Below are 20520 nucleotides of genomic sequence, written 5' to 3'. Positions count from 1 at the left end.
GAAACAAAAAAGTTGTGGTCCCCTGTTGCTTTTTGGTGGCATATTTGTAATAATATTGAACCTTTTTTACCATTTTGAGTTTGGTTGCACTTATTGTGACTATTCCAAATAAGGGAAATGTTGCACTTATTAAGAAACGGAGGTAGTATTAGCTAAATTTTAAATAATTTGTAAATTTAACCCAAGTACACAACAAATAAAACAATAAAAATCTATTTATTTAGAAACAGGAGTAAGATATTATGCATGAACTATTATTATAAAAGTAAGTTCACATACCTCTCGAACATGGAGTGCCTCTTGAACTTCCACATCATTAGCCCAAGTGTAGGAGAGCATGTAATGTTGGCTCTTTCAAATAATTATAAATAAAAAAGCAAAGTAAAAGTTGAGAACAAGGCTTTATTATCAGCATAACTCGTAAAAGAAAAATAATAAAGAGATTGGCTTGGATTTTTCCTCCCAATCATATATAATATTAAAGCAAGAAAAAATTGTCCTACGTGGCAAGACCTCAGCCTTCCTCTGTTCTCCTTCACCCTCAACTTTTCAACCTAATGCTTGCTTATGCCACGTGGCATTGCTAAAAATAATTTTAACAATAATCAATTAATTCCTCCGATTGTGTAACAATGAAGGAAATAATATCAACTACAATAACTAAAGGAATCAATCAACCAATTATCAATTAAGAAACAAATCATCGTGTCATTTACTATGAAACATCCTAAAACAGCAAGTGTTTTGTGTATTTTAGAATGAGAAAAATATATTTTATTAATTAAATTACGGTTGAAGTTCTTAAAAACTTCTAATACATAATTATAAAAATATCTTCTAATCCTCAAATAAGTTTCATGGGAGTGTAAATATTTGGGTATTCGTGCACATATAGTTGAGCTAACATTCGTAATCGTAAGGAGTAATTCGTTGCAAACTTTACTTAGATGGGTAACACGTACTTTTAAATTATTTACCCAATGTGATGATTTTATTATGTAACATAGTTAATATAGTTAATTGTTTAGTTTACAATTAAATTTGTTTACAGTTTTATTAATTGTTTGTGAATTTGTACATCATATTAATATATCACATTTGAATGCAACCACTTTTAAAAAATAGGCAATCATTACCATTAAAATATAAGTATATTTACTTAATAAAAACTTCCCGTGCATTTTGCACGGGTCCAAAAACTAGTATATAATATTAAAGCAAGAAAAAATTGTCCTACGTGGCAAGACCTCAACCTTCCTCTGTTCTCCTTCACCCTCAACTTTTCAACCTAATGCTTGCTTATGCCACGTGGCATTGCTAAAAATAATTTTAACAATAATCAATTAATTCCTCCGATTGTGTAACAATAAGGAAATAATATCAACTACAATAACTAAAGGAATCAATCAACCAATTATCAATTAAGAAACAAATCAAATATTATCTTTTTTTTAAACGAAAATCATATATTATCTTAGCGGTCATTCTTATTATTTTCACAAAAACCAGTTATGGAATTATTTTCAAGCTAAATACCAATTTAGAGGAGAGAGAAAATATACAATGAAAAAGATGAATTGATATAACAACTTTAAGTTTTTCACTAATACAAGATACTCAAAATGTCAAAATATGAAATTTCAAATATAAAACAAATATTAGCTAAGTACAAGCCAATGGGTGCGTTGGTATAACAACTTTAAGTTTTTTATCACACCTATCAAACTTATATAATATAATTAATTTAAAAATTACCTAATTTCAAGCCAATGGGTACATTGGTCTAATAAGTTTATTTTTTTTAATATTATTCACTTTTGGTAATGAATACCGTACCACACCATTATAATGAGATGCTAGCCCCTTCAAGAAAATATGCAAATGTAATAATAGTAGTAATGCAAGTTTATTTTATTACCAAACAAGAAATAAAAAGATGATTTTGTTGAAAAAAATATAACACACCATGATTATGACCAGAGATTACATATAACAAAAACAATAACAACTCAAATATTCAATTTTTAGTCCCAAAGTAGTTTAGGTAAGCTAATATGATAATCATAAAAAAATCATATCCATGACCAATACATACTAAAAGTATTTTTTTTTAAAAAAACAAAGTTAAAGTGAGAGAGGTAAAATAAGAGTTCATCTATATATATGTTCAAGAAATTGAATTAGGTAAAAAAAAAAAATGAAAACCAATATATAAGCATCTGTCTACTTTAACTAATTTTGACATAACTATGATGATATAAGTTTGGAAAATTTAGATAAGATTAAACAAATTTAGATATAATAATTAAGTGTTTTTCAGACAACTTAAGGAAGAATTAAGAAAATGTCAGACAAGATAAGTTGTTTAAAGATAAAAATGGATATTCTTCTCACTACTAAAAAGTTAAGGTCAAGAGTACATTAAAACATTAATCTATGGCAATTCTCTCTCCAATTTATTGGATATATATTAATATATTATTCTATTATTGCGACTAAGAAGGTTGACAACCTTAGGCTTAGGGACTAGGGTCACTCAAATATTTTCCCACATTCTTACATTCAAATGAAACAAACGATATAAGTACATACACTTATGAACTTACGCTTGATACTAATATCATTTTTAAAGAAAATTCACACACTTTGAATTTGGCCCATTCTATAAAAATTATAAAATAAAAGAGTAGGAGAGAGAGTGAAAACATGACACATGTGCTTAAATTATAAAATAAAGCTTTCTTTAATTTTCCTTAAATTATAAAATAGTAATTATTTTTCTTCAATATAATCCAATATTCTTTAACTAATTATTCTTGCAAAAAAAAAAAACTAATATAATTGTTCATAAATTTAACATCCTAAACTCAAATTATATATGAAAGTATGAGTGAATCATGAAGTAGTTGACATTATAGGATATCAATAATTATTTCTTATATGCATGATTAAATATAGTTTCCTTGCTAAAATAGATATTTCTCACTTATTCATCATTAAAGTTAAGCAGCGCCATGATTTTCTTATATAATTAATATTGTATAATACTCATTCAGTTAGATGAAATGGGGAATGATGTAAGATAAAATATATCATCAAAATTGTGGTCATTTTAGGGAACTACAAGTAAAATAATTATCTTATAATTTTATATAAAAGTAATGTTACAATTTTTAAACCATAAATCGTGTGGACGATATTAGACTGGAAAGAGAGATATCTAATGAGCATTGCGACACTAATTTAGAAGGTGAATCAACAAGATGAGTTAATTGTCAAGCTTATATGTAAAAAAAAAGGGGGATTTATAAGTATTCAAGTTTAATTGGTTTATAATAGAGTGAAACTGTTTTGAAAAGATCAAATAAAGTTATTGAATTGGAAAAGTTGTTAATTTATTTAACTTTGTTTTGGTTTTTTTTTCTTTGATGTAGAAGATAATATTGAAATGTACATCTTATAAAGAACCTATAAAACACACATATATTATACAAGTAGTGCGTATTTATATTTGTTTACATTTTCTAAATTAGTCTTAATGAATATTAAAACTTTAGTTCGCTTAATATATTCGAAAATTGGTTTTAGGAAGAAATTAATGAATAAGGGTTAATTGTGGACCATTGAAGTCACTTGAGGTAGTCTTTGGGAGGTGAAAAGTAAATTGAGAAACCTGTATTATACTCATTCCGTCAGATGGAATGGGAAATAAGGTATGATACAATATATCATCGAAATTGTGATCATTTCAAGTAGCAACGGGGAATAAGGTATTTAGGAAAAAAGTAGAGTGGGGAAACCCTGTATGATACTCATTCCACCAGATGAAATGGGGAATAAAGTATGATACAATATATCATCGAAATTGTGGTCATTTTAGGTAGCAACGTGGAATAAGGTATTTATACCCCGTATGGTACTCATTCCGTCAGATGGAACAAATTTCCTCTGAGGTTTCAAAAAAGGCAATTTTAGTTGGTCGTGTGTCAAAAGTCAAGGACAATCCCTATCGCATGGTGGGTTTGTATCTCCCGAGACCAGTTCTCAGTCATGGCCAATTTATGTAGCCATTTTCTCAGTCATTGGTAAAAATTGCCTAATAGTACTCCTATATCAGAAAGATAATGGGAAGTCTAATACTTTAAGGCCATTTCGAGGAAAAAATGAAGATGTAATGTAGAGAGAGTTTCTGAGACGATTGACCCCCCCACTGGTTACTAGGATGAAAACCAAGTTCGTGCAAATTTTCTCCCTGTTGAGGCTGTTGAGATCCTTAACCTTTACCATCTCAACCCTTAGATGATGGCTTTCTATGGGGCTACACCAAAATTGGTATGTTCTACTAAATAATATAAGACCATCACTTTATTAATTTTTTTAAGAATTCCCATACAGTTGTTGGCGATTCTATTGTATCGGAAGTGTGGAAGAAAATCTGGAATTCCAATCTTCCTCCTAAGGTGTTGTTGGCTTTACTTATGATGATATAATTGCTTCTGACTATATTATACTTCCTCCGTTCTTTTTCTACTGCAGCAATTGGGTTTTCACGCTTGCCAATGCTCAATTTTTACTATTAATATCTTTATTTACTATTTAGTAAAATTATACATATTTGATATTTTGAAAGTATATATCAAGACAAATCTAACAATACCCCACATGACTATATTTTTTTTTTTTTTTTTTTTTTTGCTAATTAAGAGAGATTATATTTCAAACCAAGAACACCAATACATCCTACTCCTAAACTTAGGGGGACAAACCAACTAGGTTGGACCCTCCCCTTCTAAGCTAGGATTCTTTTCTAGTTACATGTTGAGTTATTGTTCTCAACCATTCTCTATCATTACTATTTAGCTTCTTAGGGAATACACTGTAGACTCTATCTACAACCACTCTTTGTATTCTATTCACAAGTACTTCCACTGAAACAACTTGTTTGTCCCATAGTACTTCATTTCTAGTTATCCATAGATGATAAACTCCTGCTGCCACTGTTGCTATATACACTGTTAGAACTAGATAAAGGGTGAAGAAGATGAATACAACGAACTACGAATCTTCTAGGCGTGTGTAGACACTTTCCCAAAAGTGATATTCCGACCCTATACGAAGCACGGGTTGCACGGAATTCAATTTCGAGATACAAAGAAGAACAACAAGAGTCACGCTCGTATGAATCTTGTCAAAATGAGAATAAGATTTGTGTTTTGTGTTTGATGATTAATCTACTCTTAGACTTGAGAGAGAGTGCTTGTTTTTGAGAGAAATATTATATGAATCTACTTACTTTCATCTGTGGTGAACACCACTTTATGCACGCACAAAAAATAAACCGTCAAAAACCGCTGAAGCACGCACAAATTTTGGGAGAGACAGGCTCTCGTCGCGAGTCGAGACAGAGCTCGCGAGTCGCGAGCGGGCCTGTCGCTAGTCGCGACGAGCATCGCGAGTCGCGATGTGCGACTCCTCCAGCCTCCAGCCCTGCGCGATGCTGTGCGATGCCTTGCAGCCTACTGCTTGCTGCTTGTGCGATCATGCGATACCTTCAGCCTATTGCAGTCTACTGCTTGCTGCTTGTGCGAGCATGCCACGCTAATGCACGCTAATGCTCATGCTCATGCGATTATGCTGCAGCATGTTTGGCTCAACCCACCAAGCACAATTTGCGGTTTCTAGTTACTTCAAAGCTCATTGTTTACTATACCGTAAACAATCCACGTGTATAACTAACGTAACTCGAACAACGACACCATAACCAAGTTATTCAAGTTATACGTTACATGAACTTAATCAACCAAATACTCTAAATTATCCAACAATCCTCCCCCATTTAGAGTATTCTATAAGATAATAAGCACTAAACATCATCAAAACAAACATCTTATGCATAAATGAAAGTGTATAAAACTTGAACTTTCATATAGTAAAGTACACATTCCAAGTATCCGTATCCAATTGGTGTCGATAACGATTGAACCAATTTCAATACATAATGGAAACCCGAAGATACAATACACACAAGATAAAATTACTTAAACTCATTATAAACCGACACATAAAGCCTTGTGTCCATATCTATTCATAAGTGTATCAAAGCTATGCCCCAATAGCTCCTTGAAGCGGCTAAACTTCACACTTACATAGGTAGATCTCTAAAATACATGCTACTGTAAAAGCAAAACAAGAGACCTATTAAGTTTACAACCTCTTTATACAACACAGTTATAGAACTATAAACTTAGGATGAATAAAGTTCTACAATCATCTAAATGAAGAAATTAATCTTATTGAACTTAAGACCCAACGTCATATTGGGCGTTAAGTTAAGATTCCCTCATTCGTGATTCTCGAGGGGCTCCAATCCTAAACCGATTGCCATCCTCTTTACATTATCTCTAGCCAAGGCCTTTGTAAAACAATCCGCTAGATTATACGTTGTACGTACATAGTCAACAGTGATTACACTATCCTTGATAAGTCCTTGGATGTAGCTATGCCGCACACCAATGTGTCTTGACTTACCATTATAGACTTGACTATATGCTCTTGCCAAAGCAGCATCGTTATCACAATGAATCGCTATGGGCGATATCGGTTTTGGCAACAAAGGAATCTCAATCATGAGATTCTTCAACCACTCCGCCTCTTTGCTTGCGGAAGATAAAGCAATGAATTCCGAAGTCATGGAGGAATCCGCTATGCAAGTTTGTTTCTTGGAAGCCCAAGATATAGCACCTCCCCCAAGTAGAAATACCCATCCACTTGTAGAAGAGTGATCTTCTTTTTAGAGATCCAACTTGCATCCGAATACCCTTCTAAAACCGAAGGATACCACTATAGGATAAACCATAGTCCTTGGTTTTTCCTAAATACCTTAACACACGACGAATAGCTTGCCAATGTTGTACACTAGGATTACTAGTATACCTACTGAGTTTGCCTACCGCAAATGCGATATCCGGCCTAGTACTCGTCATTGCATACATCAAACATCCAATTACCCTTGAATACTCAAGTTGAGATACAGCACTACCTACATTAGGTAGTAATTTCTCACTAGGGTCCATTGGAGTTGACACAAAAGAGCAACCACTAACATCGAATTTCTTAAGAACCTTTTCGATGTAGTGAGATTGAGACAAACTCAATTTACCTTTGCTTCTTTTAATTCTAATTCCTAGAATGACATCCGCCTCCCCCAAATCTTTCATTGAGAACTTAGACGATAGAAAAGATTTAGTCCATTCAACTTGGGATAAATCAGTTCCAAAAATTAGCATGTCATCTACATATAAGCAAATCATACACCATGACCATTGTCATCAAATTTGCTATATACACACTTATCTGAATTGTTCAATTTGAATCCGTTAGACAACACTACCTCATCAAATTTTTGATGCCATTGCTTAGGTGCTTGTTTTAGCCCATACAAAGATCTAATTAGTTTGCAAACTTTTTGTTCTTGACCTTTGACAACAAATCCAACCGGTTGTCTCATGTAAACCTCCTCATCTAATTCTCCATACAAGAACGCAGTCTTGACATCCATTTGATGGATCACAAGATTATGAATTGCTGCAAGGGCAATCAATAATCTTATAGTGGAGATTCGAGCTACAGGTGCATATGTATCGAAATAATCGATACCCGGCTTTTGAGAAAAGCCTTGTGCCACTAACCGGGCTTTGAACTTGTCAATAGTTCCATCGATTTTCATTTTCTTCTTGAAAATCCATTTGCACCCTATTGGTTTACATTTAGGAGGTAGTCCGCTAAAACCCATGTGTTATTCCCCATGATTGAGTCCATTTCATCATCAATAGCTTCTTTCCAAAATGAAGCATCTTGAGATTGCATGGCCTCATCATATGTTAAAGGATCCCTTCCACATTATAGACATATGGAAATTTAGTCAAAACACTATCTCTTGATCCTTCAACCAAATATACATGAAAATCCGGGCCAAAAGATTTCTCTTTCCTAACCCGTTTACTTCTCCTTGGTTGAGTTGATGTAGATGCAACATTTTCATCTAGAATTTGTTCATCTAACTCTTGATCATTAGTTTGATCAATTCTTGAATTTCGGTACTTGGAGTTATATCCTTTGGTATAGGAACCGATGAATATCTATTTTCATCAAAAATTGCATCCCTTGACTCCACAATAGTGTGAACCGACCAAAAGTCTTTTGTTCTATAACATAGAACCTATAGGATTTGCTATGAGAAGCATATCCTATAAAGATGCATTCAACTCCTCTTTCACCTAACTTTTTACGTTTAGGTTCCGGCACTTTCACTATTGCCCTACATCCCCAAACTCTAATGTAACTTAGATTTGGTTTTCTTTTGTACCATAATTCATAAGGGGTAACTTTGTTCTTTTTCATAGGAACACGATTAAGATGTAACAAGCGGTTAAAACCGCTTCACCCCAAAACCCATCACTCAAACCTGAATAACATAACATAGAATTTACCATTTCTTGTAAAGTTCTATTTCTTCATCTGCTACACCATTTTGTTGTGGTGTATAAGCCGCAGTTGTTTCATGTATATTCCTAAAGCTTGGAAATAACTAGGATTATGAAATTCACCACCTCTATCGGTTCTAAACCGTTTAACCTTGTCACTTAGTTGCAATTCTACTTCATTTTTATAGATCTCAAATTTTTCTAGGGCTTCATCTTTAGTAGACAATAGATATACATAACAAAATCGTGAATGATCATCAATAAATGTTACTATATATTTTTTGTTTCCTAAAGAAGGTGTACTATGAAAATCACAAAGATCACTATGTACCAAATCAAGCAATTTAGTATCTCTTTCCACATTATTAGGGAAAGAACACCTAGTTATTTTGGTAAGCATGCATGTTCTACACTTCTCAATACTTGGATCAAAAGCAGGAATTAAATCATCCTTAGCCATAGAATATAATTTTCTATAATTAACATGACCAAGTCTTAAATGCCAAAGAGAAGAATTATCATTAATAACACACACATTGTTACTAAAGCATTTGAAATGCTAAGTTTAAACATACCATTACACAAATAACCAAGTCCAACAAACAAACCACCCTTAGATAATATAAATTTGTCCGACTCAAAAACCATTTTAAAACCTATTCGATTCAAGATAGCTCCTGACACTAGATTACGCCTAAGTTCCGGAGCAAATACAACATCTCTTAACACTAGAGATTTGCCGGAACTAAAGACCAACTCTACTTGTCCTACACCGAGAACTTGAGCTGTAGAGTCATTCCCCATGTATAGAACTTCTCCATTGTCCACCTCCTTGAAGGTTTTGAATGAAGACCGCTCCTTGCACACATGCCTTGAAGCTCCTGAATCGATTACCATGAACAATCATCCTGTACACAAAAGATTTCAGAAATCATACACATATAATTCAAACTTGAATTACATGAAAGTTGTGTACAAGTACCTTGTTTGGCTTGGGATTGGCTAGACTCGCCTTTCCCTCCACCTTGCTCATTCTTTTTGTTCATTTTCCTCTTCCATAGGAAGCAATCCTTTTTGAAGTGTCCGGGCTTGCCACACTCCCAACAACCACGTTGTTGAACACCTCCACCATTCTTAGGCTTCTTAAATTGTTGCCTTTGGTGAAATTATTAGCCCTCTTCTTAGGATTTGAGTCTTTGAACTTTCCATCCTCCACCATGTTAATGGTAGAAGAATTAGGATTTACCTCCTTTTGTCCATCTTGAACCCGAATGCCCTCTTCAATCCGAAGATGAGCACCCAATTGTTCCACATTTATATCATCTTTCCTATGTTTAAGAGTATTTCTAACATCCTTCCAACTTGGTGGTAATTTGTCTATTATTGAAGATACAATAAAAGTTTCATCCATACTAATATTGTGTTGTTTAAAACTTCCTAAAATCCTTTGAATTGTTCCATCACAGGCCTTGTTTCATTCATCTTAAAGTTATTGAAATTACTAACTAAGAACTTCTTACTAGATGCATCTTCGGCCATGTACTTTGACTCAAGGTCATCCCAAAGCATTTTAGCGGATTCATAAAATTGATAAACATCAAATAAAGTGTCAGACATACCGTTTAAAATGTGACCACGACATATATAATCGTCATTCTCCCACTTGTTCCTTCTCCTTGAGGCCTCCAAAGTTTCATCTTCCACAAACTCGGGTTTTGGAGTACTCAAAACATATGCCACCGAAAGAGAAGTGAGAAGAAAATGCATCTTCTTTTGCCATCTACGGAATCCCACACCCTCAAACTTTTCAAGTTTCTGAAAATTCGAAGTCATTTCACGTACCGTAGCCATCTTCACAGAATATCACTTTTGGATTGTTAGAACTAGATAAAGGGTGAAGAAGATGAATACAACGAACTACGAATCTTCTAGGCGTGTGTAGACACTTTCCCAAAAGTGATATTCCGACCCTATACGAAGCACGGGTTGCACGGAATTCAATTTCGAGATACAAAGAAGAACAACAAGAGTCACGCTCGTATGAATCTTGTCAAAATGAGAATAAGATTTGTGTTTTGTGTTTGATGATTAATCTACTCTTAGACTTGAGAGAGAGTGCTTGTTTTTGAGAGAAATATTATATGAATCTACTTACTTTCATCTGTGGTGAACACCACTTTATGCACGCACAAAAATAAACCGTCAAAAACCGCTGAAGCACGCACAAATTTTGGGAGAGACAGGCTCTCGTCGCCAGTCGAGACAGAGCTCGCGAGTCGCGAACGGGCCTGTCGCGAGTCGCGACGAGCATCGCGAGTCGCGATGTGCGACTCCTCCAGCCTCCAGCCCTGCGCGATGCTGTGCGATGCCTTGCAGCCTACTGCTTGCTGCTTCTGCGATCATGCGATACCTTCAGCCTATTGCAGTCTACTGCTTGCTGCTTGTGCGAGCATGCGACGCTAATGCACGCTAATGCTCATGCTCATGCGATTATGCTGCAGCATGTTTGGCTCAACCCACCAAGCACAATTTGCGGTTTCTAGTTACTTCAAAGCTCATTGTTTACTATACCGTAAACAATCCACGTGTATAACTAACGTAACTCGAACAACGACACCATAACCAAGTTATTCAAGTTATACGTTACATGAACTTAATCAACCAAATACTCTAAATTACCCAACATACACTTGCCTTTTAAATTTGCTGACTCTACATCTTTGCAGCCACCTAGTCATGCCCTCAACAGTATTGTAATTACATGTACTTTGCAGCCATTTCATGATTCGCTTCCATATTTCCTTGCTGTATATACACTGTATCATCAGGTGATCCTGACTCTCTTCTTCATAATCACATATGAGGCAGTTTGCACTCTCACTGATACCATATTTACATAATCTTGCTGTTGTCTGTAGCCTGTCCATCATTATGAGCCACATAAAGAATCTATGTTTGGGAACAGTAAGCCTATTCCATACCAGCTTATCCCATTGGATTCTTACATGTTCACCAACTAACAGCTTGTAAATGTGTTTAATGGAGTATGTGTTCATCTGCTTCAAGTTTTCTTCTGTTAATTTCTCTTTCAAAATGTCTTTCACATAACATACCTTCCTCCAATACCAGCTGCATCCATTTGGAGGTTGATAATTCCACCACTGCTGCTGTTGGATATACACTTCACCAACCCATTTGATCCATAGGTTGTCTTTTTTTGTAGCAACAGCCCAGACATACCTCCCCATTGCTGCAGTATTCCATTCTTCAACTTGTCTAATGCCCAGACCTCCTGCATACTTAGGTATGCAGACCTTAGGCCATGCAACATAGCCTGGTTTTCTACTATAGTATTCACCAGACCACAAAAATGCTCTACATATGCTTTCCACTTCATGCAATACTTTTTGTGGTATTATGAACACCTGGGACCAGTAGATATGTAAACTCATAAGCACTGAGTTTACCAATACCAACCTTCCTTGATAAGATAAATTCCTGCTATTCCAACTTCTAATTCTAGCAGTTATCTTTTCAACCAGATTCATACATTCTTTGCTTGATATTCTTTTAAAGCAGATTGGCACTCCAAGGTATTTAAAAGGGAAAGAACCCATTTTAAAACCAGTCACATTCTTAAGCCTTTGAACCACTTCTTGCTTCATGCCTGAAGTGTACATTTCTGTCTTATTTTCATTTACTTCCAGCCCAGACACTTCAGAGAAATGTTTAAAACCCTGCAGAAGAGAGTAAACAGAAACATAGTCCCCTCTACTACATAATATGACATCATCTGCAAAGCATAGATGATTCAATTTCACACCTTTGCATCTTGGGTGATATTTGAATTGGGTTTTCTCCCCTACAACCTTGAGAGTTCTAGATAGGTACTCCATACAGAACACAAACAATAGAGGAGAAATAGGGTCTCCTTGTCTGAGCCCTCTTTTTCCTTCAAAAAAACCACAACACCTTCTATTTATCATGAGAGTGAATCTAGGAGAGCACACACACTCAAGAACAAGATCAACGAAATTTTTAGGGAATTTTAAACCCATTAACACTTCTTTCACAAACTGCCAGCTTATGGAATCATAAGCTTTTTTCATGTCCATCTTGATTATGCATCCAGGACTTGTGTTCTTCCTTCCATAGCTCCTAACCAGATCCTGGCATATCATAATGTTATGTCCAATGAATCTCCCTTGAATAAAAGCCCCCTGATTTTCAGCAACAATGTGTGGAAGAATTGGCTTTAATCTAGCACACATAACTTTTGTAATACATTTGTATATAGTATTACAGCAAGCTATAGGTCTGAACTCAGCTACACTACTAGGGCATTTAACTTTAGGGATTAAAGTCAAAATAGTAGTGTTTACCTCCTTTAAGAGCTTTCCTGTATTGAAGAAGTCTTTTATTGCAGTAGTGATATCTTTCCCCACAATAGACCATGTATCTTTGAAGAAATGAGTCCCAAAGCCATCAGGTCCTGGTGACTTGTCTCCTGGTATTGAGAACATTGCATTGTAGATTTCTTCATCACTGATTGGTCTTAGTAGGCTCTCCTGTTGTGTGCTACTCAGCACAGGACCATTCTTCATAATGTCTTCACAAACCTTTTGATTTCTGCTCTTCTCTGTGCCCAGCAGCTGCTTGTAATACTGGACAAAAGCTTCCTCAACTTTTTCACCTTCCACCCAGCAGCCATTCATATTCTGGATTCCATACACTGTATTCTGAGCCCTTCTCTTTCTAATAGCTCTATGAAATAGGCTAGAATTCTCATCCCCATCTTGAGTCCAAGCTAATTTAGCCTTCTGTCTAAGAAAAGCTAAATAGCATTCATGAATTCTTCTATAAGCTTCAACAGCCTTCTTTTCTTTATCACTGTCCCCAGGATTGTTTCTATCATGTTGTTGACACTAGCTCAGTCATCAATTTGTATGCCTTAGCATCTGCTACCTGGATCTCTGAAAAACCCAGCTTGTTAATCATCTTCATCTCTTTTTTCACTAATTTAAGCTTTTGTGTCACTTTAAACATCTGAGTACCCCTGATATTCACCTCCCAACATTCCTTCACCTTTTGCTGAAAGTTAGGAGCCTGACTCCACATTTTATAATATTTGAAAGGAGCCCTCCCTCCTTTCCTATCCATGAAAACAGACACCAGAATGGGGGAGTGATCAAACAAACCCTCTGGCATAAACCATGCTTCAGAATCCTGAAACCTCTCACACCATTTCTCATTACAAAGAGCTCTATCCAACTTACAATAAACTCTTCTTTCACCAAATTGCTTATTGTTCCAGGTGAAAAAATTGCCAGAGGCTTTGATATCCTCCAGCTCACACTTGTTAACACACCTTCTGAAATCTAACATCTCCCCTTCTCTAACAGCTGTCCCCACTCTTTCATCTCTATTTAGAATACAGTTAAAGTCCCCCATTGCAATCCATGGAAGCTTAATCTTATGAGCAATGTATTCCATATCCTTCCATAATAACTCTCTTTGTTTTGCTGAATTGTGTGCATAAACAAATGTACATTCAAACTCATGATAGCCATTCACGGTTCTAACAAGGCTATGCATGATTTGATCAGTTACAAGCTTAATTTCCACATGAAAAGCTTGCTCATTCCATGCCATAACAATTCTTCCACCAGGGTGATGAGAAGAATTACTACTGAACACCAACCAGAAAATAAATTTTGATACATACTTCCCATTTTATTCACCTTTACCTTAGTCTCAAGGAGACTAACTAGTCCAAGGGATCTAGTGTTGAGAATCTTCTTAACATCATTCTGCTTTTGTACACTAGATATCCCTCGAACATTCCAGCATAGGATCTTATCCATGATCCACAGGAGGCCCTCCAACCCCCCTTTCATTGTTCTTCTTTTCATAAGGAACCTCACCAAACCTAATTTCATCAATCTCTAATTCTTCCAGAGCTTCAAATGAGTTTCTGACCATAGTAGGTGCAACAGCCATTTCACCTCTTCTGTTATTATTTTTCACCATCTGGAATTCACTACTTCTACCTCTTTGCCTTTACTGGTTTCCTTCTCCACTACAAGGGCTTGTTCAGGAATCTTCTGCTTCCATACTCTTTTTTCCTGTCTCCCTCTACATTCCTCACTCCCATGGCCAATTTTCTTACAGTTTGAACATGAGTCAGGTTTCCATTCATAGGTAATCTCAATTACCACTTCTATTCCCCTCTCATTAATGAAAGAGATTTGATCAGGAAAATGTTGATTGATTTTTACTTCAACCATAATCCTTGCATACTGGAGTTTCTCCCGTTTCACTATAGCTTCTTGATCCACTTTAACCAGCCTAACAATCTGTGATGCAAATTTTTCCAGACACTTCTCACTCCAATACTTAAAATCAACCTTTAGCTGTATCCATGTTGGTATAACATCAACCTCCTCCTTATAGAAATTCTTGTCCTGTTCCCATGCCTTCACTATCAGTGGTTTACTATCAAATAGAAGCATTCCTTGGGCCAGGACCTCATCTCTTCTCTCCATTGTCATGAATCTTACAATATAAAGCCCTTTTTTAATCATCGCTACTCGGTCTATACCCTTATTCTTCCATATTCTTCTAGCATATCCTTCCATGACATGTACTGGTGGATCAGCACCAATTACATAACACACCACTGATGAATTCCAGAAATCAATCTCCGATTGAATATCCTCAACATCAATTTTTATCTTGCTATTCATTTCATTTTCATTCACACCTTCATCTGGTATCATATTCATTTCAGGTTCATTGAATTGAAGGATAGGGATAGGGTCAACATCACATACCTTCCGATTCTCTTTCTCAACCCTCTGTTTTCCACTTCCACCATTTCTATCCTTAGAATGCACAGCAGATAGCCATTCCGAGAATAGTCTATGAGTTTGCTGACTTCGTTGAAGCTCTCTCAAATCATCCTCTTCTGATTGATTAACAGTTTCAACCTCCATCGCAGTTACTCCAAGCAATTCATCCATCGACTTTGTCTTTTTCGCACCAGTATCTGAGCTAGGTCCCTTTGGTTTCCCATTATTATGCTGATTTTTTGAAGATCTTGCCATGGCGTCAATGTTTTCACATCGAAAATTCAAAAAACCAGTGTGATTCAATGGAACAGTGATTTTTAGAGAGAAGAGAGAGTTTCTCTCTCTAGAAATCTATTTGGACCGGGGGTATCACATGACTATATTTGTCTTTACATAAAAATAACAATATATAGTGAAAGGGTATGATAGTGAATGAATAGTGTAAAAATCTCATTGTTATATTAGACTACGAACGGATGAAGTAGCTTCTTAAAACATTTTGTTTTGCTCTGAAAAGAAGTCTTCCAAAACATATGAATATCATGTATCTGTTAAACAACTTTATAATTAATATAAATGTGTATTTCTCTTAAACACAAAGTTTTTGATCAAGTAGACGTAAATAATCGTTTATATGTTTTCAATGTAGCGGATATATAAACATTTTTATTGTATTAAAGTTCCCGTGCATTATGCACGGGTCCAAAACCTAGTTATTCTGAAAATAAAAACTAATGCCTTTCGTATCAAGCAAATGACGATCAGAGTTCAAATCTTCCTTCTTGTTTTTTTCCTTACTCTGTTAGTTACTTCCTTTGTTGTTTCTTTTCTCTTTTTAAATTTATTTCTTCTTTCAGTTTTTTTTGAAATTAAAGGGTTTCCTGTTTCCTCCAGTTTTGTATTTCTCTTGGTCAAATCTTTTTGTTTACTTATTAGAACAATGTCCTCCGATAGTCTCGTAATGCTATTCCAATTATCCATCTCTCTTGCTTATATCTTTTCGTCAACTTAGAAAAATGATAATTTGAATTATTATGTTATCTTTAAAGTACAACAAATCACTTTAATTCTTTTAAAAGAAAATCCAATTCTAATCATTATTTAGTTTCAAAAGTCGTTCCTTAGTAGTTAGTCTTCACAATTATAAAAATACAATATCTTTAAATCTTCAACGATTTCAAAATACTTATTGTTATAAGTCCTCCATTTTTTCTCTTTACTTTTTTTTTTTTAAATTCTCCAATAAAGTAGTAAGTGGGCTAATGATTTGAAATAAGCAAAATAAGGTGAACTGAACATGGCCTAAGTAGTAATGCAACATTATTAATGTTGGACTTGATAATATCAAATATAGAATTCTATTGTCAATATTTGTGATACAAATGATTGATGATTCAATCTATTAGACGCATAACATAATACTCCCTCTGTTTTTTTTTATCATTCCTACTTTGACTTTGCACGTTTGCCAATGCACGTTTTAAAACTTAAATATCTTTCATTATATATTAGTAAAAATTATAACGATTGAATTTTAATAAAGTACTAATTGAGACGAATAAACAAGACCCCACATGACTATGTTTTTTCTTATAAATTGAGAACATTTGAGAAGATTCTCTCTATGCATGAATAGTGTCAAGATTCTAAGTGAGAAAGATAAAAAAAAACAGAGGGAGTACTGATTATTAGTTTATGTGATTTAGATTGTTACATTGGTGAACCCCCCTCCCAAAAAAAAATCAAAAATTCTGAATTTGCCTCTGCATGTGGCCATGTAATAAATACACTTGATACATAGAAGTACGTAATGCGTTTTTTTTTGGACATATAGAAATCTATTGTAAGAAAATCAATTTATTTTTCCCAATATATGATATATATGTAAATAAATCAATTTTCTTTTCTTTCCCTTTCAATCCAAATGTGAAAGAATAATATTCTTTTATTAGATTGTTTGGTACAACGTAAGAAGTATTTTTCCTCAATAAGTTGGTTTTCACATGAAATTGTATTGTTCAAAAATGTTTAGATGTTGTCTAGTTTATCATGGGAAGTTCAACTTCCGAGGGAAATTTCCATTCTCCTAGGACTAGGAAGATTTAGGTAAGTAAATTACTCAGTTTTATGGGAAGTAAAACTTCTAAATAATTTTGATTTCAGCAAAACTTATTTCTATTATATAAGTGAAGGGGGGAGCAATGGTGTCCTCTTTTAAAATGCCTATTTTGCCCCCTTTCACTTTCTAAATTACAAAAGGAATGTTAAAATCATAATCGGCACTCAAAAAAACTAACGAAAATTATCTCACAACACTCACTCACAAATCACTTAAAAGAAGAAACTTTACAAATCACTCATACAATTGAGAAAATCACGTTATAAAAATCACGCAAATCACTCAAATAATTAGGAAACTTTGTTAAAACTTAATATTGGCATACAAACTAAAACTAATAACCTAGAACGTCAATACATACAAAAACACTTACAAAAATTTACTTATAAATCACTATTCTCAAGAACCATTCACAATTAATGGTGGGTCATGATAAAAATAGAGGTGTATTTGTAGTGAAATTGAAATTTAGAAGTTAGACAAGGAAAAAATATTTACTTTTTTAGAGTGTTCCCTATATATAATGAAACTTTTACATATATTTAAGTTGGACGTTTCTTTTCTATTATATAATAGCGATTAATTATCAAGGTAAAAAGGTTTATATAAAATATCATTCAAGAATTAAAGTACAACATATCTCTATTATATAAGTGAATGGGGGGCTATGGTATTTTCGGATGAAGAGACTATGTTACCCCCTTCTCATTCTAAATTACAAATTCACTTACAAAGCAAAGGGGGCTGCAAACAAAAATACAAAAAATATAATATAGCAATCACTCACAAGTCAACTAAAAAAATTGCATAATTTACGTTATGCAAATCACTAAAATGAGAAAACTTTACAAAAACTTAAAAATTCACTTACAAACTACAACCTATGAAAAAATTGACTTGAAATCAAAGTGTCCACTTTCTTTACAATTTATGAAAAACTGTACTTAATTCAAAAATCAACTAAAATATTATAATATTAGAAATCATAAATAAATTCAATAAAATTTTTATTCTGTTCATAGAATTTAATTTTGAAAAGTAAAAAAAAAAAAAAAAAAATTGGTGAGAGACTTAAGTGACAGAAACTAAACCAATCCAATTTTGCAACTAAAAACAATTATACTTCGTATATCTAATGTTCAAATTTTGACTCTTATGCTGAAGAAAATCAAGTTTCTGTTTCGAAAAAAATTCAAGCACGCATCGCGTGCAAAAAAAATCTAGTTATAAATTATTATAAGATAGGGTTAGTTTTTGCATTATATAGGCCACTTATTTAGTAGGTGGAAAATAACCTATTAGAGGGGGTAACTTTTGCTCTAATGGACCACTTTTAATTATATACATCATCTGTTTCAAAATATATGCATCATTTTTTTTTTGAAATTTCAAATTTCAAAAAAATATATGCATCACTTTGTAAAACACAAATTGTTAGGAAATTTTTGGGGAGGAGAGAGATAGAGACAAAGAAAAATGGGGACCCATGTTATAAGAGAGATAGAGATGATTTATTGCCAAAAAAAAAAGTAATGTATCTAATTAAAAACACCTTTTTTAGAAAGTGATGCATCCAAATTGAAACTGCGGAAATAGTACAAGATATCCAATTATGCTTAAAAGTTTCCCTTTTATCTGAAAGTTGAAAAATCGAGATGAATTGATTGATAATAAATTTTTTATATACCCCGTTCACATAATACTTATTGTAAAGTAAGATAAACGTAGATCATGGTAAGAAAAGATAATTACCCGGCATCGTTCTGCTGCGATAGGAACCTTATTAACTGGCTTGGGAGATACATATATGCACTTAGATTCTAGGATATGTGGTGTGTTTACTGAAGCTCTTATCTGTGTATCACGTAATTTACATATAGTTAGTTATGTCACCAAAATAATGAAAAGTGTATTATATATATACAACATAGTGGCATATTGGAAGAAGAAAGGTTTATTTAAACATTATAATAATGTGACTTACTTCTGTAATGGCTTCAAAAGACTCCAAGCACTTTGTATTATTGGCATCTATATTTGCAAAGTCGTTGTTGCAATTTGCTTTAGCAGACTGTGGCATAGACACGATAACAAGAATTGTGAATTAAGAAGCAAATATGAGTGGACTATATACCATGAAATTAGTAATTACTGGTTTTTGCTCCGAGCTTTCTTCGTCATATATTTATATGCATGTATAAAAAAGATTAATAAAAAAATTTGAATGTTCTGACATAAAATCTTCAAAATCAATTCAACATTTTAACATAATTCGTTTAAGTAGAATTTGAGACGAATATCTAAGGTTTAACATTAAAAGATATAAATTTCTATAATAACATCTTGGATTATTTAACTATCTTACTAATTTTTTCAAAATAAACCATCTTATATGTTCATTTTTTAAAATAAACAACCTTATATGAAGTATATTATATATATTTTTAATTCTTGATGGAATTTGTCAATTGATAAATATTTAAAGTATTTAGGACATATAAAGTGATTATTTAAAATTGAACATATAAGGTGGTTAAAATTTATAAAATTATGAGAATCTTCCTTAAATTACTTTGGCTTGAAAAATTTTAATACGAAAGTGACATGTGCTATTTATTGTTGGGGTGTGCTAAATACAGCACAAGAAAATGCTAAGTACAACACCTAATATTTTATAAAATTTAACCATGGTTAATTCTATCTTTTTTATTGTTAAAAAAACATACGATGCTTTTATAACTTCTTATTTATTTGTTGTACCTAATTACCCATTATAGTATAACAATAGTACTTAAGGTAATCAACAGATCATAACGTATTACAAAATTAGGCGGTCATTTTTTTTTTCTTTTCTGGATTACAATAATAACAATGACAACAGTTCGGTGAGTACTCAATTGAGTAATTTCACATTTATTGTCAGACTATTCAAAGCATAGTAGGAGGTCATTTTTTTTTTCGAATTAGGGGTTCATTTATTTTACATGATTCCTCTACGAGGGGATTATTTATCATAAATGAGCCCCCTACAAGAGGTCATTTCTCATAGGTGACCCTTCTATGAGGG

The 20520-nt window shown here is 33.7% G+C and overlaps 1 protein-coding gene across 1 annotated transcript in view; it reads right to left on the bottom strand.

Annotated features, from left to right (window-relative positions):
- Positions 1 to 20520, bottom strand: part of LOC104897293 (serine carboxypeptidase-like 8) — a 72768-nt gene that overhangs the window by 15957 nt on the left and 36291 nt on the right. The window contains exons 6-8 of the mRNA XM_057396069.1: positions 19438 to 19524; positions 19206 to 19307; positions 280 to 351 (exon numbers count right to left, since the gene is read on the bottom strand). Of these exons, the coding sequence (XP_057252052.1) occupies positions 280 to 351; positions 19206 to 19307; positions 19438 to 19524 (261 nt within the window). The remainder of the gene's footprint in view (positions 1 to 279; positions 352 to 19205; positions 19308 to 19437; positions 19525 to 20520) is intronic.

The sequence above is a fragment of the Beta vulgaris genome, chromosome 6, assembly GCF_026745355.1.
Source record: "Beta vulgaris subsp. vulgaris cultivar EL10 chromosome 6, EL10.2, whole genome shotgun sequence".
In the NCBI taxonomy this organism is placed as follows: Eukaryota; Viridiplantae; Streptophyta; class Magnoliopsida; order Caryophyllales; family Amaranthaceae; genus Beta; species Beta vulgaris.
This window is presented reverse-complemented; position numbering and strand designations above follow the sequence as displayed.